This window comes from Bufo gargarizans, chromosome 2 (assembly GCF_014858855.1).
Source record: "Bufo gargarizans isolate SCDJY-AF-19 chromosome 2, ASM1485885v1, whole genome shotgun sequence".
NCBI classification, from domain to species: Eukaryota; Metazoa; Chordata; class Amphibia; order Anura; family Bufonidae; genus Bufo; species Bufo gargarizans.
Genome location: NC_058081.1, coordinates 387607065 through 387628926, shown reverse-complemented (window position 1 = coordinate 387628926; position 21862 = coordinate 387607065). Strand labels below are relative to the sequence as shown.

The window sequence follows — 21862 nt, the reverse complement described above, 5'->3', positions numbered from 1 at the left end:
GGGCGACGTTATCGTCAACTGCAGACATCAGCCCCAGGTGTCTGCTGTTTAAAACAGCAGGCACATAGTGGATATGGCGCCTGCACGCGGGCACCATTTTTAAAGACCCACCCAGTGCCGTACATGTACAGCACAGGGTAGGATGGGATTAATCAGCTGACTGGTGGGAATGCTGGGAGTCATGCCATAGAAACTTCACTTAGCTTAGGTGGAAGTGCTGGGAGTCAGACCCTCACAATCTCCCTAGGAAACAAAAACACGCCAATAAAACTTAATTTATATATTAAGGGTGAGATTTATCAAAACTGGTGTAAAGTAGAACTGGCTTAGTTGCCCATAGCAACCAATCAGATCCACCTTTCATTTTCCAAAGTGGATGTAAAAAATTAAAAGGTGGAACCTGATAGTTGCCTATAGCAACCAAGCCCGTCCTACTTTACAACAATTTGATAAATGAGCCCCAAGTCTTTTCACTGTGTGGTCTCAAATATCTATATTAGATTTATAAGGTAGTAAAACGGACCACCACTGTAGAAGACTGATCATACTGTCATTTGACATGATTTTTCTTTTTGCTTACCAGCTTTGATATCACACAGGGCAAAAAGACCCACACGAGTATCACCGTTCACAGTCCATTTCTGAGTCTCACAGTTTGGCTGGCAGCAGTGGTTCATGAAGCGTGCAAAATTTCCCTTTGGCCCAGCATCAATTACACGATCCTATAAGGACGGAGGAAACACTCATAAGCTCAGGGATCTAACTTTAATAACAAACGCCACTAGGATAACTGTCACACTTAGACCCTAATTTCAATTTTCATATATGTAGTTACTAATAACATGATATTCCAGAATCAGTTACCATTAGACTGACTTACCCCATAAGATTCAGCCCTTAGAAACCAGTCTGCATAAAACTGCAATTTCACTATTCAGTTAAGATGGCCGCTACTGCCCTCACGCTGAGGTTAATCCCGCCTGCCCTCACTAGCCAGTACCAATAGCCCCCCAAAAGTGTCAGTAACCAGAGCCCTCCCCCCTAAAGGGTTAATTTAATCTCCTGCAGCACAAAGGGGTCCTCTTACTACATGTTGCTTTAATTTATACACTGAGCAGATGGCAGATCTCCCTTCCCTGGTCTGCGCTGCTTCAACTCTTCTTCTCCAGCTCTGCTGAGTGAGGGAGCGTCTGCCAAGCGCAGGGACAGGGAGAAGTACAGACAGCCCAGGCACTGTTAGCTGCTGGGGAGGACCTGGCTTTAATATTTACTTACAGTCCCTGGCTGTCAGCAATGTGACCTTGCAGGCTACCTGCTTCTGCGTCCTCTGTCCTTCAACAGATAGACGGACCATTCCTAGCAACCTGATTTTAAGCATAGGTGAAAGCAGGCAGTACAGGGAACAAAACTGTGGAATTAAGGGGTAATTGAATACACAGTGAAAAGTTGAAATGGGGCCACCAAGGTTATATTAATCACCACAATCCAATACTCCAAAAAAAAAAAAAAAAAAAAAAAAAAAGACAGTTCTACTTTAAAGGGAACCTGTCATGTGGATATTTGATTATAATCTAATTATATACAATCATTAACTACTAAAAAGCACCTTAGATGTATTCACTTACTGGTGTGACAGATGGTTACCTCATAATATACACACAAAGATGCCACATGCCAGTGAGCTGATTTGAGTCCAGCGTGATGTCATTGAGTCCAGCGTTTATTTAATTCAGAGCTATAGCCACTCTGCCCACCTGCTGCTGATTCATATGGAAAATAACAGTCAATCTGCAGCCGATAGGCGGGGAGAGTCAGGAGCTCATAAATATTCATGACTCATCATTACCAGCTGGAGCTTCTCAATACAAGATGTTGGCAGATTGACTGGGTCAATTAAAGAAAGTGACCCAGCATTTTGCTAAGAGAATCAGTCACTTATTTATGTTGCCCTTAGGCCTCATGCACAGGTCCGTGACCGTTTTTTCGTCCGCGGGTCTTCCTTGATTTTTGGAGGATCCACGGACATGAAAAAAAAGTCGTTTTGGTGTCCGCCTGGCCGTGAGGAGCCAAACGGATCCGTCCTGAATTACAATGCAAGTCAATGGGGACGGATCCGTTTGACGTTGACACAATATGGTGCCATTTCAAACGGATCCGTCCCCATTGACTTTCAATGTAAAGTCTGGAGTTCTTTTATACCATCGGATTGGAGTTTTTTCCAATCCGATTGTATATTTTAACTTGAAGCGTCCCCATCACCATGGGAATGCCTCTATGTTAGAATATACTGTCGGATATGAGCTACATAGTGAAACTCAGATCCGACGGTATATTCTAACACAGAGGCGTTCCCATGGTGAATATACCATAAACTGTGTACATGACCCCCCCCCTGTTTTTAACTCATTGGTGGCCAGTGGGCCCCCCCCTCCCTCCCTCCCCTGTAGTTAACTCGGTGGCCAGTGTGCGCCCCCGCCCCCCCTCCCTCTATTGTAATAATAGCATTGGTGGCAGTGTGCGCCCCCCCTTCCTCCCGCTATTGTAATAATAGCATTGGTGGCAGCGGAGTAGAAGCATCATACTTACCTGGCTGCTGCGATCTCTGTGTCCGGCCGGGAGCTCCTCCTACTGGTAAGTGACAGGTCTGTGCGGCGCATTGCTGTCACTTACCAGTAGGAGGAGCTCCCAGGCCGGACGCAGACACCGCAGCAGCCAGCAGGTAAGTATGAATCTTCTACCATTGCTAAGGCTAAGTAACCATGGCAACCAGGACTGCAGTAGCGTCCTCGTTGCCATGATTACCGATCGGAGCCCCAGCGATTAAACTGGGACTCCGATCGGAACTCCGCTGCCACCAATGATCGGGGGGAGGAGGGAGAGACGCACACTGCCAACAATGTATTAAAACAATAGGGGGGGGGGCGCACACACTGCTACCAATGTATTAAAACAATAGCGGGGGGCGGGGGGATGCGCACACTGCTACCAATGTTAATGCAATAGAGGGAGGGGGGGGGGCGCCCCGCACACTGTGCCACCAATGAAATTCAAACTGGGGAGGGAGGGGGTCTGCCCCCTGCTGCCTGGCAGCCCAGATCTCTTACAGGGGGCTATGATGGCACAATTAACCCCTTCAGGTGCAGCACCTGAGGGGTTAATTGTACGGATCACGGCCCCCTGTAAGAGATCGGGTGCTGCCAGGCAGCAGGGGGCAGTCTTGTACACAGTTCGTTGTATATTCTAACTAGAAGCGTCCCCATCACCATGGGAACGCCTCTGTGTTAGAATATACTGTCGGAAATGAGTTTTCACAAAGTGAAAACTCAGCTCTGAAAAAGCTTTTATGCAGACGGATCATCGGATCCGTCTGTATGAAAGTAACCTATGGCCACGGATTACGGATGCCAATCTTGTGTGCATCAGTGTTCTTTCACGGACCCATTGACTTGAATGGGTCCGTGAACCGTTGTCCGTCAAAAAAAATAGGACAGGTCTTATTTTTTTGACGGACAGGATACACGGATCACGGTCTCGGCTGCAAAACGGTGCATTTTCCGATTTTTCCACGGACCCATTGAAAGTCAATGGGTCCGCGAAAAAAACCGGAAAACTGCCACGGATGCACACAACGGTCGTGTGCATGAGGCCTTAGTTAGGACACCATAAAAATGGTGACAGGTTCCCTTTAAAGAAGCACTCCCAAGCATCACACAACCATATGCTTTTCAAAATCCTATGTACCACTGCCATCTGTTTTAACATGTCAAAATATGCTTTTGTAAGAAACAAAATAAAGAATGAAAAAAAAGCACTCCCACCAAAATTATTCTCTCTTACATGATGTAAACTGTAATGAAGATGATCTTACCAGTGACTATTTGTGAGATATAAGCTCACTTCTGATCCTCAGCTGTGTTATGTGACCAACTCTCTGACTTCCTGTGCCATGTCAATTGTATTCATCCCCATGAGACTGAGGCTCCTATAGGAACACACAGAGAAACTGGCTTCCTATCCACACACAACGGTGTGTTATTTGGAAAGTCTGATTGCTGGTCACATGACACAGCTGAGAATCAGAAGGGAAGGGATAAATATAGTCACTAGTAAGAAGATTACCTTCATTACAGTTTACATCATTTACCTTTCTAACAGGTCAGAGAATAAACATTTTTGTGGGGGAAATAAAATATTTGAAATAGTTATATTACCTTAGTGATGTCTAGTGATGTCTTGAAGGTTTTTATTTTTTTCCCTTTTCAAAGGACCCCCCCCTTTCGTCCGCTGTGGTACCCGTCTGTTTTGGCACCTCATATGCTAATGAGAAGATTCGGTTCAACTAGGCTGGGACTTGAATTTGACCTGGCTGCGAGCGCATCCAATCAGAGCGCCCCGCTCTTAGCCAGGGTGAAGGAGCTCAAGTTCTCGTGAGATTTACAAGAACTTGAGCTTTCACACATCCCGAGCTGTGCGCCATCTTGGAGTCCCCAGCGGATGCTGGTTCTCCAGGAATTAATGAAAATATATAAATATTACTTTATTATAAATATATTCCCAATTACCTTTCATTAGTTATAATTGCTTGTTTTGTCCAGGGAGAAATCAGGGGAAAATAAAATGGCCACTGTCCTATTAGTACACACAGAACCTGTTCTAATTACACAGGGCTGGTTACTCTACTGCACTGAGCTAAAGAGCTGCCTCATCCTCCTCTCTGCTCTGCTTGTCAGATATGATCCTGAATACAGTTTAATAGGATTTTTAGCTGAATCTCTATAGAAATTGAGACATGAAGTACAGAAAGGAGGGTGGGGGTAATTAGTAGTAGCACTTGTATGCAGTCTCCATTACCACAGTCCCACATTAGCACAGTCTGTCCTGTCGGTAGTCTTTCTACTTCATGTCTCCTCATGAACTCCATTCCTACAGAGATTCAGCTGCATATCTTATCAGCTGTATTCAGCTTCATAATACCTGACAAGTAGGAGAGGAGGATGAGGCTGCTCTTTAGCTTAGAGTTCTGAAGTAACTTGTCCTCCTGTGTTATTAGGACAGATTTTGTGTGTCCTAATAGGATGGTGGGCATTTTATTTTTCCTAATGATTGCTCCCTTGATAAAACTAGCCATTATAACTAATGAAAGATATTTGGGAATATATTTACAATAAAGTAATATTTTGGTATTTTTATTTTCTTAACTCCTGGAGAACCCCTTTAAGGACAAGCATTCTTGACACCCAAAGCAGCTAGAGAAGCCAACTTTAATAAAATATCCGATAATTATGTAGCATCAGATTTCCGTTTCTCATTTTTAAAGCAAACATTACCCGAGCTGGTGTCAACTAATGACAGCAGATCCCAGAGGTTGGCAGAGCCTCAAAAGGTTGCCGTTTAGCTCCATAAAAGTAACTCCACAAGTGCATAGTGCATCCCGTGTTTGGTGGTGGTGTGGATAACACATGATAAAAATATGTTGGCACAAAAATATATATGACGGAAGATATGCTATGTTTTGTGGTGCACAGCTGAAGTATACACTGGGGGAAAAGGGCTTTTCAAACATATGGCCCCAACGTATGCAACTGCATGCCATACAATTGCCAACTGAATCATAGGGGAAAAAAAGCACATACCACGTTAGATTATGCAAAAATAATAAATTTATTTAAGGCCGATTATCTTTTTCCCTTTTTTTGCCATAACTTACTTTGTCCATGTAGCTGTATGAGGGCTTGTCTTTTGCCGGACTAATTTGTCGATGAACTTTTTTTATTTTTTGGCGTGTGGTAAACATTCCAACCTTTATTATTTTTTTTTGCACTTTAACATTTACTACATTCACTGTGAGGCATAACCAGTGGGATACTATTAATCTATGGGTTAGACCCGTCTCTCATTCATCATTTTCCACTCCTGTTTTCGGTGTAGAAACTAGTCTAAATGTAAGGCAGCAAGGAAGCCAATCGTCATTCATTTTTCTGCAGCCGTATCTAGGCATTGCAGGGGGAGATGTAGTTTTTTCAATATGTAGCAGTATCCCCATAGCAGTGCTGTCAGAGCCCCCACACTAAACTTTTAACATTGCGGCCAAAGTTCCACCTTGCAAACACAATAGCAGTAGGTGAGGAAAAGTCCAATTTTCCCTTGAGTGGATACTGGTGTCAATCACTTCTGTCTCTACAAGGAGGTAATCACATACTAGAATCCGAGCAGAGACAGGAAGCGTAAAATCGACAAAACACACTTTTGTTCTGTAAAGGGGTTCTCCAGGATTTTGATACTGATGACCTCTGAGGATAGGTCATGAATGTTAGAGCAGCAGGGGTCAGAGTTCTGCTGATCAGCTGTATGAAGAGGCTGTGACGCTCCGTGGGCACTGAGGCCTCCTAGTTTCCTTGAATAAGCACTGTTAAAGGAGAGCCCCTGGCCCCAGGTTATCCTTCTGTAAATCCCTTCAATAATGATGCTGGGGTTCAGAGTGGCAAGACAACTGGGAGTTCCCTCCCTTTGTTGGCACAGCGATCATTGAGAATCTTGTGTATGTCAAAATGAGTGACACCAGTGCAGTTACTATAGGTTACCATAGACTGCTGAACCGCAGCTCATCAGTGAAGCTAGTATTGGATTGGGTTAGTGTCTATAGGTTTTACAGAACTTTATTGTTTTAAAGATCCTTAGTCTTCACTGGAGTTCAACAGCTGCCACATTATAAAAGAGCTTTTCATAGTGAATACTGCTTCAAACTTTGCAATATATCTTTTTAAAGAAAATGGCTTCCATCTGCTTTTATCAGGCTGCTTTGCTCTTGCCAGCATTTACCACTGACATTAAGGAGACAAACTGCAGTTATTTAGCTCTGCTACACTAGCACTTTTTACTTTACTATACCTAGTAAGATAAGGCTCTATCGCTGCTCCTAGTGGCAATAGCCTCCTGCTCTCTCCATAGACACTACCTCCTTCCAGGAATGTTTCATTGCCTGTCATTCCATAAATCCATAGTGTTCAGGGAGGACTAACGCAACAATAAACAGCTAATTTACTGAAACAGAAGTTCAGAGAGCAAGTAACTACAGACAACATATGGGGAATTTATCATAACTAGCACTCAAGAAATCCACCTTCAAAAAAGGAGCAAAATAGGGCTCTGCGGCTTATGTGCACAAAACTTTACAACTTTTTGTATTATACCACTGAGGCTGAGTTCATGTTACAGTTTAGTTTTCCCATCAGAACAGAATAATAAAAAAAAAAAAAACAAAAAAAAAAAACGCTCCTGTATTTTAAGCAAGTGAATGGGTCCGCATCTGTGATGTGGAATGCACGCGGCCAGTGCCTTGTGGAACTGCCGTATGCGGCTCGCAATACGGCCACGGGAGCACGGGAGTAACTCCCACTTACTGCAATGGAAGTTGGCGAAATAGCAGAGCACCACTGGTCGGGCTTAGTCTTATCTCACCTTTGTAACAGCAAGATGAAACAATGTGCAATGTTTGATAAATTCTGTGCACAGTACGTAAACGCAGACTCAAGGAAAACTTCAAAAATTTGCCTAATGATACATTTCCCCACCCTTAGGGCCTGTGCAGTTCACTGTGACTTCCTGTGGGTGGAATCAGGGAGGGAGCTCAGAACTCAGGGGCACTAAGATTAAAAGACAGAGGCTGGGGACTATGAAGAGGCAAACACCAAGCCTGCCCACATTGTTTAGTACTGGGAACACAAACTCATCCTACATGTGGTCACAGTTGTAACTGAATGCAGGGATCAGCAACATTCGGCACTCCAGCTGTGGTGAAACTACAACGTCCAGCATGCACACTTACTTGGCTGTTCTTGCCGCTCCCATAGAAATGAATGCAGCATGCTGGGAGTTGCAGTTTCACAACAGCTGTAGGGCAAAATAATAAATAAGCAAAAATGTATTACCTTATCAAGGGTAAGCATGTAGAAGTTTGAGATATCATGCTCCTGTGCATAGCGGATACGAGCACGACATTCTTCTTCATCAATCATTTCACCCACATACTCATTAACAAATTCACCCTAGAAGGAATACAGAACACCATCAATGAATGATTAGATGATTATGTGCAGGAGAAATTGATTTATGTTTTTAATGGTGGAAAGCCAAAATAAGCAATACAATAAATGTAACTGGAGAAAAGGAACAAACAGTGGTACTTGTAATGCAAAGAAAAGACATGGGTCAACGTACTTTTTTAACATCGACCTTGCATCGAAGTCCCCAGCCTCTGCTTAGAGTTCGGAAAATTTCCACGTCTGGATACTGGCGTTTAGAAAAGGCCTGATTCTGGCAGTGCTCACCAGCTGGACACACAGAAGGGTGGCATTCATACAGCAGCATACGGTTAATGCATTCAGAGTCTTGACCACAAGGGTTGTCATCTGAGGCCTTGCAGTTACAGCGTGGAATTTCTGACAGATCAGCAGTGAAGATTTGCACCTTACCAACTGGTTTATTTACCTGGAGATAAATGAAACGCATGTTTTTTTAACTCTTCAAAAGGCGTGAATCAAAACAGATTGATAACACAGGAGATCCGCATGCAATAAAGCGACTGCTACTAACCTGGAAAATCCCATTCCATTTCTCACGGCTGCAGAAGTGATGTCACACCAACATCTGACCACTCCAGCCAGTCATTGGCCTCTTCTGTGCATTACTAAGGCCAGCGATTGGCTGCATCGGTCACGAGTCATTGATGTGACATCACTGCTGCAGACAAAGATTCCAGCCAGGAGAACTGAAGCAGCATTGTCGGAGATGCCAAGTAAGTAATGATCAGTTCTTTATTGCAGGAGAATACCGTGTTAACCCATTTCATTAAGGCCTCATGCACACAACCATTTTTTTTTTTTAACGGTCCGCAAAAACAGGGTCCGTAGGTCCATGACCGTTTTTTTTGTCCGTGGGTCTTCCTTGATTTTTGGAGGATCCACGGACATGAAAAAAAAGTCGTTTTGGTGTCCGCCTGGCCGTGCGGAGCCAAACGGATCCGTCCTGAATTAGAATGCAAGTCAATGGGGACACAATATGGTGCAATTGCAAACGGAACCGTCCCCATTGACTTTCAATGTAAAGTCTGGGGTCTCTTTTATACCATCGGATCAGAGTTTTCTCCAATCTGATGGTATATTTTAACTTGAAGCGTCCCCATCACCATGGGAACGCCTCTATGTTAGAATATACTGTCAGATATGAGTTACATCGTGAAAACTCATATCCGACAGTAAATTCTAACAGAGGCGTTCCCATGGTGATGGGGACGCTTCTAGTTAGAATATACTACAAACTGTGTACATGACTGACCCCTGCTGCCTGGCAGCACCGGATCTCTTACAGGGGGCCGTGATCAGCACAAAAATTTGTATCAATGGGGATCTGAGTGCTGAAACCTCACTCGTCTCTATCCCTCATGTAACGAGAAGAGAGAGTGCCATATGCAAGCACTATTACTTCCTAGATATCATTCGGAGTTGCAGCACTCCGACTCCCTCCGATCAAACTTTGGCTATATCTGACTCCAACGCTGGAATAGCACCAATTGCTATGGACAGATTTGCTACTTTTCCCTTATCAGAATGTAATTAACCCCCACTCCAGGCTCGATACAAAGAAAATGGCTGTATCCCCAATGCATTACCGTAAAATTTGTTTCTTGTTCAATGCATTGGGGACACAGCACCATGGGTATGTGCCCAGCTGCCACTAGAAGGCTGACACTAGCAAAAGAAGTGTTGGCTCCGCCCAGGTGGGCTATACCCTCTACACAGTCACTAGGCTAATCAGTTTGTACCAAAAGCAGTAGGAGAGAAAAACTGAAACAAAGAACCAACAAGCCCTGGACCGGGGAAGAATAAGAGAACAGCCCAGCGACAGAAAGTAAAAACAGAGGGTGGAATCTGTGTCCCCCAGTGCATTGAATGAGAAACTGATTTTACGGTACAAAATCCAATTTTCTCGTTAATGGCATTGGGGGACACAGCACCATGGGACGTCCTAAAGCAGTTCCCGAAGGTGGGAAAAGAACAGCCATGCAACCGGTTGGGTGTACAGGTGCAGGAGAACCACGTGACCCAACAGGAGATGGGAAAACAAGATATGGCCAAAGGGCTCCAGGTCCAGGAAAAAACCCAAGGAATACGCAGTGGAAGCCTGCCAGAATCCCAAATGCATGAAAAGGCAAGGGGAAACATCCAGCTTGACCAAAGGCTGGGGAAAAAGAAAAACCTGGAGGAGAGGAAGTAGGGAAGATGTCCTGCGGAGAAACAGAGGTGAACAACTGCTCACTAGAGAGCAAGAGGGAGGAACTGGAAGATCCCCTGTTCCCATTGGTAAACATGTGCCATCCCCAGTCCACCTATCATCTCTCCCCCCCCCTCCAAATATATAACAACATCAGTATCCACTCTCCCTTATAGGTTGTGTATGCTTTCAATTCCTTCCCTTCTTTCCCCCACTGTCAGTATTTTACCCTGCTTAATAAATCAATCTCCCCATCACCACTCCTTGAACCAACTGCCACAACTATCGGTTTAATATCAGCTTTGCGATCTTCTGACTATCACACACGCGCTCATCCCAGCTCCAGCTTCTATTAACACAACCGAACCCCGATCCCCCTCCCTGTCCAGCTCTCCCCCATTCACTTTGTGCGCTGCTGGTGACTCCGACCCTCCACGGACGCTCCTCCAATGAAGCGAGTTAGGCCCTCCCACACAAGCCCAGCCCCTTTTTAACCTCCAGCAATGCGCGAGCTACAACAGGTCAGCGTCCCCCTCGTGCTTCTCAGATTCAGCAGCGGCACCCGCTCTGCTGATTCGACCCAGGTATGTTTACAACCCGGCACCAGAGTCCATTTTTCATTATTCTAGGAGTTACATCTTCAAATCTCAACGTGATTTATAGAAGTACACCTTCAGCCCCTGATTTCTAGCCCACATGCCCACCTGAATTATATATACATACATGTTCATTTATTCATTCATATCCCCCTAGCTTCTTGTTTTGTTTGCAACAATACTCAGATATTTGTTAATCTTCAGCTATACTCTGGTCCTAATGAGAAAATATAAATATAATTCCTTTTTTAGAACATGACTAAAAACTAGCATAGATCCGCCTAGGTGATGTGTCTAGTCCTGGCACAATATGGTATTTTTTTTCACTTCAGCAGCGGACAATCATTTACCACTGGTCTCCAAAACTACTATCCTCAAAATATATGCGGCAATGGTGATTAGATTAATTTTATATATATGTATTTTTTCTGGTCTTTTAAACCACAAGCCTCCATGTATATGTAATATCCATTATGAATTTTAGATGAAAAAAATATTTTTCATATATATGTAGCTCATAATTGTATTTTTATTTATTTTTATACGTCAGCATTGATCATTTTCTATTTTTATCCATACATGTATTTATATACATATACGTATATTTTTTATATATCCTTCTATATTTAATCATATTATTGTTTCTTCATATTGATGGATACACCTGTATTGTGTCTTTCCATATACGTGTCCCCCTTTTTTTAACCCACCCTCTAGACTTGATAAAGGGGCACCTAGTACCCCGAAACGCGTTTTCTATGAATAAAGCAAAAAATAGCTGAAACCCAAATACTGTCTACGACCGGTTGTGTCAGTACGCCCACTAAGGTCCATACGTTGGACGTAAAGTTCACCATCTCGTTTCTTCCACCGTTACCCGAGTGGCAGGGTGGCTCCTGCCCAAGGCGACCGGACGAATCTAGGCTGCACCAACCGTTGGTATTCTCTGTCTTTTGGTCTTCATTGTGGTTGCGCCCAAATTGGTGCAACCCCAATAGGTGAGCAAACTACCTTCTATAGTAGATTTGATCTTTTATTGAACATACTCACCTATGAGTGCCTTTCTCTATTCTAATAGCCATTACTTGCTGTCGGCAGAGCAGGGGGAGGGGCAGAGATTGTTATTTCAGGTAAACAAAGGGCCAGAAGAGAACCAGGGAAAGGAGGAAAACAAGATTTTTGTAAAACTTACCTGTAAAATCTCTTTCTTGCTCTTCATTGGGGGACACAGAGACCGTGGGTATAGCTATGTCCTCTAGGAGGCGTTGACACTAGTAAAAGCTGTTAGCTCCTCCCCTGGCAGCTATACCCCCTCCAGCCTGGGGAGAGAGCTTCAGTTTGTGAGAAGCATTAGGAGAAGCAAGTAAACCAACGAAAAAACGTTGAACAGCAACAATGCCAAGAACCGAACCCGGTTCTAACTAGCAACAGCCACAACTGTGGTTGAACAACAATATTGGGTTGGTGCCGTGTCCCCCAATGAAGAGCGATAAGATTTTACAGGTAAGTTTTACAAAAACCTTGTTTTCTCGCCGATATTCATTGGGGGACACAGAGACCGTGGGACGTCCTAGAGCAGTCCACAGGGAGGGAAAACCACAGACCCATGGAGCAAGCGCCCCTGCAGGTAACTAATAACTGCGGCCTGCCAGACCAAGTGTTCCAAAGGCGGCGCCCGCCAAAGCATAATCATGCATCTGGCAAACTTTTCTGAATGTGCGCGAGGAGGACAGTAGCCGCCCTGCACAACTGCGCAGCCAAACTTTGAATCCCCCGAGCCCAAGAGCGCCACCGTTCTTGTGGAGTGCGCCGTGACACCAAAGGGCGGGACCCTGCCCCGTATGCAGTACGCATAAGCAAATGTAGATATGCAATTGCCCCCTGGAGGCCGCCAATGCCTTGCGAGGACCCTCCGAGATGACAAAAAAGGAGCGTCCGTACACCAGAAGGAACTGGAGGCTGGCAATAAATCGGCAGAGCCCTGACAATTTCCAATGATCTAACTCCCATTCCCTAGGGGGTGAAGAGGAGGGACAGTGATGGAAGGACAGTTTCTTCATGGAAATGGAACTCAGAGACCACCGTCGAAGAAAGGAATGAACAGGCCGGGGAACCGCTTATCCCTGTTAGAACTATGAGGTTCTCTGCAAGAGAGCGCCCCAACCCGGACACCCATCTGATGGATGTGATAGCCACAAGAAAAAAAACACCTTCCAGGACCGGAGCCGGAGCGACATCTCCCGCAATGGTCCAAGGGGAGAATTCCGGAGCGTTAGAAAGGTCTAAGGTCAGATCCCAAGGCGGTAAGAGAGGATGGTATGGAGGAACCACATGTGCCAAGGAAACAACACATTGGCTAGGTAAAAGCAGAGACGATATGAGAATCACCGGCGTCTGAGTTCCGTCAACGACCGTGTATTGACGGAGTAGCAAAACTGCTTGACAGAAAATTTCGAACCGACCAAGACGAGAGAAAAGAATCCTGCCTTGAAGAGTAAGAATAGAAGGGGTGTTCCGTTCCAGAAACAAAACTTCATCAACCGTCTTGACAGCACCCATGCTCAGCCTGGCGTGGTGAGTCTCGTAGTCTAGCCACGGAACGTGCAGTGAAAAGGCATGACTACATCGGACTGACATGGCAGTCACTAGTCGAGTCTTGAGAGGTAGTTGTAGATACGGGTAGTACACCCAGGACCAACGGGTAGGAGTTGGAAAAAAACTTCACAGCCCAACAGTAGGTCCGGAACAGGACTTGGAAGAAAAAAATAAAACACAGAACCAATCCCTGCATCCACATAGATGAGGGGAAGTAGTCACGTAGGAGCTACCAAGGTTTGCGGAAAGACCAAGAACCCCGAGTCAGAAAAGGAAAGTAAAACGGAAGAACAAATGGCAAGGTGAAGCCCATTCCCCATCTGAGACTGGCTCTACACCGAAGTAGCAACCAGCTGATAGTGGCGGTGCCATACTCCGCCTAAGGAGGAGGTCATGCAGCGTACGCCACCGAATCTAGCGTTATAAGGATTCGTCACCTGACGAAGGAGCCATGTAGGAGGAGCCAGAGTATGTAATGGCTACTCCAGGACCCCCGTACTGTAGTAGCCGCAATGCGCCCGCCAGCACAAGCTAAGAGGCAGACTAGAGGGATCCGGTAGAGGCCATGGTACCATACTGCCTCAGGAAGGATAGCCAATCTTAATTCACCAGGGAAGGGCGTTAGACAGGAACAACTGCCAAGCCAGCGTCAGGGTAGAACCCCTATCTGAGGGAATGCCCCACTGCAGCGACTGCGAACGCTAGTACCAGCGGAAAAAATCTGCATCCGTGGAAGAGAACATGCTGCAATGCTAAACCAGAGGGCCAGCACAACCACTTCCCACATCAGAAATGGTGAATAGGGAATAGAGTCAGTGTAACACTCGACTTGCTGAAACGTAATCACAATAATACGTGCCATGGTGTACACACTACATATTGTTGAAGACCCATATTGGGACAGAGGAGGGCCATGGATATAGGGGACGCTAGGACACACGAGTGACGCTAGGCAACCCCCTGAGGAGCGAGGTTGTCATACCCATCCCCTAAAACGGCACCAAGGACAAAGATACAACAAGGAAACAGCCACAGTATCCCTGGCGGCACCGAAATACCACGAGAAGAAGAGTACAGGGCCCCAGCGTGCAACGATACTCTATACGCACCACTTGTAAAAGAAGCTAAGACAACTATAACCGTGGTGTAGTTGAAGTGCAACATCCAAGATGTGTACTCATTCCCCACGGTAGTGGATCAGTCGTGGAAAGGGCAATGTTGCAATTATCCCACTATTTAAAGGGGGTAATGCTTACGGCAAACACTACACTAGTGGTAGTGCAAATAGCCACCATGAGGGTGGTAATGCAGTAATGCATCTAGCAGTAACTAAATCCAAGTAGAGAGAGTACGCCTCTTATGGAAAGGGCAAGGCATAAGGAGAGTCCTGTATCCATACCCCACCCACGTAAGGGGGTAAGACATGCAGTAAACACTGAACCAGGGACAATGCCATAGCGCCACCTATGCAAGAGGCTAATGCCTACCATAAGTACTGTCCCCAGTGGGAAAACAGTTCCCCCACCTAATAAAAAGGGGGAACAACTACTGCCGGCACTGAAACAGTGCTAGTGCGGTTAGACCCCAATAGAGGAAGGTAATAACCAAGGGAGTACTGCATCCAGTAGAAGTGCAAATACTCCGCCTGAGGAAGGGGGCAATGCATACGACAAGTACTGCTGTCTACCACGGACGCCATCTTGGAAGATCGAACCGGAATCACAGCAGAGATCGAACCACTGATCCCCCCTTCAGACCAAACCTCTCCAGGGAGCGAGGGAGCTTCTAAGCGTGACCCTAAGGAGGAAGGGTGGGGGTGTGGAGGTGACCGAGGAGAAATATATTCTTATATGGCCCACTATGTGCAATCCTGCCTTACAAGAACACGCCCATGGCAGCCGAGACTGCCCTAGTGGAATCCATCACATAAATTACTTGGGGTGGAATGGCATTGTCTAGGGGTTCACTCACCGGATTGCGCAAGTACATCAACCAAAAGACCCCAGAGGGCGAATTGGGATTTTTAGAGGTCCTCCACTGGGTTGCACAGGCAGTTCTTTGTTAACCAAACAACCTCAGAGGGTGGATTGGGAAAGTGCTGAGATCCACCATTGGATTGTGCCGGCGGCGCATATCCCAACAAACGATCCAGGAGGGTGATTGGAAAGATCCGGAGATCCACCATTGGATTGCGCAGGCAGCGCTTCATCAACCAAACTGACCCCGGAGGGTGATTAGGAAGGTCCGGATGTCCACCATTGGATTGCGCAGGTGGTGCTCATCAATCAAACGACTCCGGAGGTTGATTGCGAAGGTCCGGATGTACACAATTGGATTGCGCAGGTAGCGCTTTATTAAACAAACGACCCGGAGGGTGATTGGGAAGGTCCGGATGTATACTGTTGGATTGCGCAGGTAGTGCTTCATTAACTAAACGACCCATGAGGGCGATTAGGAAGTCTGGACGTACACAATGGTCCGTACACTGGTATGGCGGGAAGGTCTTCTCTTTGGTGGACCTAGGTGACCCCTAGGCTGGCGGGATGCAGGGGAGCGAGGCTGCCCTGGTCCACCTTGTCTTCTGTGGGGGAGACAGCAGTGCGGATGACCGGCACTGGCGCAACTCGACCCCGGGAGAACAGGGAGGCGAGGCGACCATTCTGAAAAATAATGAAGAAAAAATAAACTAAAAAAAAAAAGTCTACAGGAGATCCCTGCAGAGCAGGGAGGTCTTGCCTCCTATTGACACTAGAAAAAAACTGAAGCTCTCTCTCCAGTCTGGAGGGGGTATAGCTGCCAGGGGAGGGGCTAACTGCTTTTGCCTAGTGTCAACGCCTCCTAGAGGACATAGCTATACCCACGGTCTCTGTGTCCCCCAATGAATATGGGAGAGAAATATAATTATTTTTTTACCTAAAGCTAGCTTAGCTCGGTTAGATATTGCTGCGCATCAGATTCGGGCTACTTTCACACTGGCGTTTCTGGGTCCGCTTGTGAGATCTGTTTCAGGGATCTCACAAGCGCCTAAAACGAATCAGTTTAGCCACAATGCGTTCTGAATGTATAAGGATCCATTCGGAATGCATCAGTTTGCCTCCGTTCAGCCTCCATTCCGCTCTGGAGGCGGACACCAAAACGCTGCTTGCAGCGTTTTGATGTCCGCCTGACGATGCAGAGCCAAATGGATCCGTCCTGACTTGCAATGCAAGTCAATGGGGACAGATCCATTTTCACTGACACAATATGGTGCAATTGAAAACGGATCCGCCTCCCATTGACTTTTAATGTAAGTCAAAACGAGTTTGCATTATCAGGAAAAAAATATATATATTTTTTTCCCCTTCATGGTAAATCAAACGGATCCGTTCTGAACGGATACAAGCATTTGCATTATAGGTGCGGATCAGCTGTGCAGATACCAGACTGATCCGCACCCTAACGCAGGTGTGAAAGTAGCCTTAAAGTGCTATATTATTATTTTTTTTTCATAGCTCAGACAACCTCTTTAAGTAAAGTATGCTATTATAAAGGAAATTCGGGTTAAGGGTTCAATGAATTACACGAGGAAGTCAGAATAACACTGTGCTACTTACTTTAATGTGCTTATAAGGTGGTGGCTTTTTATCATTTTTCTTCTCCTCTTGTAATTGTCTCATTTCCTTCTGTGCTTTTAACTCTTCAAATCTTTCTGCAGCTTCCATCAGTCCTACGAGAAAGAGATATCATTGTAAATTAAAAAAATAATTTTTTTTTAGAAATGGGTGCAAAAGCAAACACCTTCACCATACCTTTCTTGTAAACAGCATCTACTCCCTTGCTCATCTTGTCTTTGTTAAGGGCATCCCCCTCCATGTAAGGAAATACTCTAGCCTGGTGAGTCCATAAGTAGTCCTTAGAACCGAAAAACAAGACTGGAAACTCTCCAATGTCATGTTTCATCTTATGGATATTTGAGGGAATGCTCTTTGGATGACAAACCTCAGCTGGCCACCACCTGGGTTAAAACAAAAAGAAAAGTTTTCTCCAACCCGTATGAGGAAAATGGGACAGAGTGTGGGGTTTGAAAGCAAAATTACCTGTATCTCCCAACTTTAACCCATACTATTTCTTTGTAATGAGGCTTTTTGCCAGCTTTACAATCATTGCAAAACCAGCTACCTTCGGGCATCTCAATATTAAGACATTCACGGTGAAAGGCAGCTGGACAGGATTCACAACAAAGAAGACTTCCACCTAACAAGAAAAAAAGGCATCAAAAACGTAATTATATTGCACTATAATATATACTATATAGATTTACAGAGAAAATAACCAATAGGGCTCATGCACACGACAGTTATCGGCCCTGGAATGAGGTCCATAGGTCGGCCGCATGTTCTAGGAGGACTACAGCTCCCCTGACCAGAAATTACCATCATAGTAATTTATGATAAAGTCAGTCTCTATCTGCTCATGGGGCTACACGTCATGCGAGTACACGCCTATAAAATATCATAAGCCACTATGATTGAGTCCGTTTGGGTCAGGTGAGCCACGGTCAGCCCGGGAGATACTGCAGACACAAACGCAGATCATGTGTTCATGAGGTTGTACAATGTTTTCTATCCTCTATCCACAAAATAGGGTCCGACGCCTGGGATCCCCACTCATCCTCAGAACAGGGGTCTTGTTTCCATGTCCTGATAGAGCGACAGGTGGAGTACGTAACTTGCAACTTCATTCATTCTCTATGGGACAGCTCAAAATAGTAAAGAGCAGAACTTGACTATTAGCGGCAGTCCCACAGAGAATGAATGGAGCAGTGAAACAGGACTCCATTCTCGGGCTTCCAGCAGCAATGGGATCACCACCGATCAGTTAGTGATCCCTATCCTGTGGATGACAACCTCTTTAGCCATTTCACTGACTGTAAAACTAGTATGGTAGCAGTGGAAATGGTTATAAAGTTAAACTTACCTTCAGAGCACACAAAGCACCAGCTGACATTAACATGCTCGTGGTTCTTACAACCTCTACGAGGAGCAAAGTGGTTTGGACAAATAATACTATTCGAAGCCAAAGTCACTGTTCCTGCTGCCATACAGAAATCGTTGGCATGATAGGCAACTGGGCAGCGCACACATCTCATCAAACGACCTGTGACCCAAAGTAGGAGACAGAAAAAAGTAAGAGGTTATTAACTTTCCCACACAATCATATTACTTTATTAGAGTTATCTTTACAGCTTTAGTTGAAATGTATACACTCACAAAAAAAAAAAAAAAAAATAATCAAGGAGGAATTGTTTGAACAGAATGAACTTTATACAGTATGTGTGAATGTAATGATGATATAAAATTTGAGTGAAAGGCTACGTTTATAGGGGAAATCTGTACATTCGAAAGGAGGCTCTAGTACCTTGTTGTGCCACCTCCTGCCTAGATATAAGATGAGATTCGGTCAGGCATGGAGGCATACAGGTTTCACATGGTATCCTGCAGCACATTTGTAGCATCCTGTACACTCACAAGTTGCTGAAGCTGGTCACCCAGCCGGTCCCATAAATGCTCGACTGGTGATAAATCTGGTGACAGGGCAGGCCAAGGAAGCGTTGCGATCTGGTGGAGATATTTCTGGGAAAGCATTATCCTGCTGAAAAATGCCAGTTGGAAGCCCTGCTAGGTCACACATGGCCACATGATGTCTTGCACATATCGTTGAGATGTTAAGATCGCTCATTTCACTATGTATTGACGATTGTGTGTCACTTGACAGAAAATGCAGGATTGAAGCACTCACCACCAGGGCTGTGGAGTCGGAGTCAATTTTGGGTACCTGGAGTCGGAGTCGGCCAAAAATGAACCGACTCCGACTCCTACTAGATTTAAATTGGAATAAAAATAAAAAAAAGCAAGGTTTTTGAGGAGGAAAATGAGAAAAAACGAGATTTTTGTATAACTTACCAGTAAAATCTCTTTCTCGCTCTTTCCTTGGGGGACACAGAAGACCTTGGGTATAGCTCACCTCCCTAGGAGGCGTGACACTAAGTGAAAACTGTTAAGCCCCACCTCCATCAGCTATACCCCCAGCCTGGAGAGAGAGACTGCCAGTTGCGTGTCCAAGTAGTGAGAAAAGGCAAAGTCCAACAAGTGGAAACAACAAGCCAACTACCCAACGGGTAAACAAAACTCGGAAACCGTGTAGAAAAAAACCAATGAATGGGTGGGTGCTGTGTCCCCCAAGGAAAGAGCGAGAAAGAGATTTTACTGGTAAGTTATACAAAAATCTCGTTTTCTCGCCCAATTTCCTTGGGGGACACAGAAGACCTTGGGACGTTCAAAAGCAGTCCAAGAGGGGAGGGACCACAGCACCAAGGCGAAGCACCCGAAGGCAGCAAGGAAACGCCACCTGCAAAAAAACAGGCGGCCCAAGGCAGCAGCCGCCGCCGAAGCCAGAGTACGCACTCAGGAGAACCTGGTAAGAGAGTGCAAGGAAGACCGTGGCCACCCTGCACAATGACATGGCTGAAGTCCAATGCCTCTGGCCCCGGAGGCACCAACCGCTCTGGTGAAATGAACGGTGACACCAAAAAAACAGAACCCTGCCCTTGAGCAGTAACCACAGCAATAGCCATTTGGCTAAAGCGGAGGAAAGCACCCAGGAGCCGTTAACCTGTCCAAGCAAAAAAACTGCAGACACTTCAAGTAACAGAGTCCCAGTCGCAGGTCCAGGCCAGACTGGAGAAGACCGAATCACGGGAAGAGAAAGGCAGAATTGGGTGAATGCCCAGCTTCCTAAAGAACCCCAGGGAAGACCCTAAGTCAGACAACAGAACCTGGACGAAGCACGGCCGGGAGCGAACACTAGTGTGCTCGCTGGACTCGTCAGGGCAGACGGGAGGAAATCCAATGCGAGTAAGCGCAAATCAGTGACACGGGCAAAAAGGTTGGGAAAACTGGTCCCGTCGGCCCCCGAGCAACGCCGTCCCGAATCCACGCGGAGTGGGGGAGCAGATGGACAAACGGAAGGAACCGAAAGGGACCCGGCCAGTTTCCAACAGACTCCAGGACAAGTCAGGCTAAAGCCCTTGTCGTTGCAGCCACCACAGGAAGGTGTTCTACAGTCCCGGTGTGGGGGCTTGAAGGGCAATCTTGACAGAAGAAAGTAGGCCCGCCAGGTTACCGAGAAGGTAAAGTCCAAGCAGGACCATCACCCAGAATGGTAAAAGTAATCTGCACCCAGCGGGAGGACAGAATGCGGCAAACCCGGTAATAGGCACACAGCTAGTACAGCCAGTGTGAACAATGGAGACAGTACGAGGTCATAAGGAACACCGGGACCATCCATATGAACAACCATAGTCTCCCCAGGGGGGAGGGCAGTGAAGGAACAGCCCCTGAAGCCTGGCCGGGGCAGAAGCCACATCGGAGTAAAACTGACCCAGGAGAAGCCAAAACAGAGCCGTCGAGAGAAAAAATAGCCGAGAAGACGGATGACACCCCCCAACCGCAAGGAGGAGTGGGCAACAGGGAAGCCACAGGACCGCTCAAAGGCAGAACTCCGCTACTCCGAGATGTCCGGCTCACCAATTCGCAGAAGGCGAATACCCTAACAAATCGAAAGTGGAGGTCCCTGAGACCTGGGTAATCGAGCAACCAAGAGAAGTTGGGCGACCTGCTCGAAAAGAGCGGCTAGAACCTGGTAGCAAAACAAACTGAAGCACGGAGGGTGCCAACAGGAAGGACTCAAACCAAAACGCATCCAAGAGGAGGAATGGCAACAGGCGAGGGAACCGTAATCCCGCCAGAGCCAACGTAGACTGCGAGGGACGCTGGAGACAGCACTCTCGACCATGTGACCGCTTGCGCTGGGAAGCAATGCCACAGGGTAACTAATGGGTACGCATCTAGGAACCACAAACACTCCCCAGGCGGAAGGGCCAACGAATATGGTGGATACCGTCACAACGGAAACACCAATATACCCTCCGAACAGAGAATGGATACCACCCAGCTCGCTGCAGTAGAGAGCAATAGAGCCCGTCCAGGCCAGGTGAACAGAAAGATCTCTTCAGAGAAGAGTGCCAGGCCGGCGGCAATCACCGTATCCCAAGAGAAAAACGTCAAGTCGCAGGAAGAATGGAGGCATACGTACAAGCAGCCCCATAAGCAGTGAGAAAGCCAACCCACCTACGGAAGGAGAAGGCATACACGGCCCAACAACGCACAGAGTGCAGAAGAGCGTCCGCCCACTGCGAAATAGTCATACAGCAAGGAGGGCCAGCCACAGAGTCCCACAGAATCCACGGAAGGGCAAAGTGCAACCGGAAGGGGGGACATACACAAGACTAGTATGGCATGCGACGGAACGCAAGCAGTCCGCCCAGAAGAGAGGGCAATGCACTTGGCAAACATTGCGGGCAG

General features: G+C 46.3%; 1 protein-coding gene across 5 annotated transcripts in view; it reads right to left on the bottom strand.

Annotated features, from left to right (window-relative positions):
- The window catches only part of NSD1 (nuclear receptor binding SET domain protein 1), a 131312-nt gene that overhangs the window by 8742 nt on the left and 100708 nt on the right, over nucleotides 1–21862 (bottom strand). For all 5 annotated transcript variants that reach the window (XM_044280792.1, XM_044280789.1, XM_044280793.1 and 2 more), the window contains exons 14-20: nucleotides 18417–18596; nucleotides 17537–17693; nucleotides 17249–17454; nucleotides 17054–17166; nucleotides 8218–8487; nucleotides 7929–8045; nucleotides 581–722 (exon numbers count right to left, since the gene is read on the bottom strand). In XM_044280792.1, coding sequence (XP_044136727.1) covers nucleotides 581–722; nucleotides 7929–8045; nucleotides 8218–8487; nucleotides 17054–17166; nucleotides 17249–17454; nucleotides 17537–17693; nucleotides 18417–18596 — 1185 coding nt within the window. The remainder of the gene's footprint in view (nucleotides 1–580; nucleotides 723–7928; nucleotides 8046–8217; nucleotides 8488–17053; nucleotides 17167–17248; nucleotides 17455–17536; nucleotides 17694–18416; nucleotides 18597–21862) is intronic.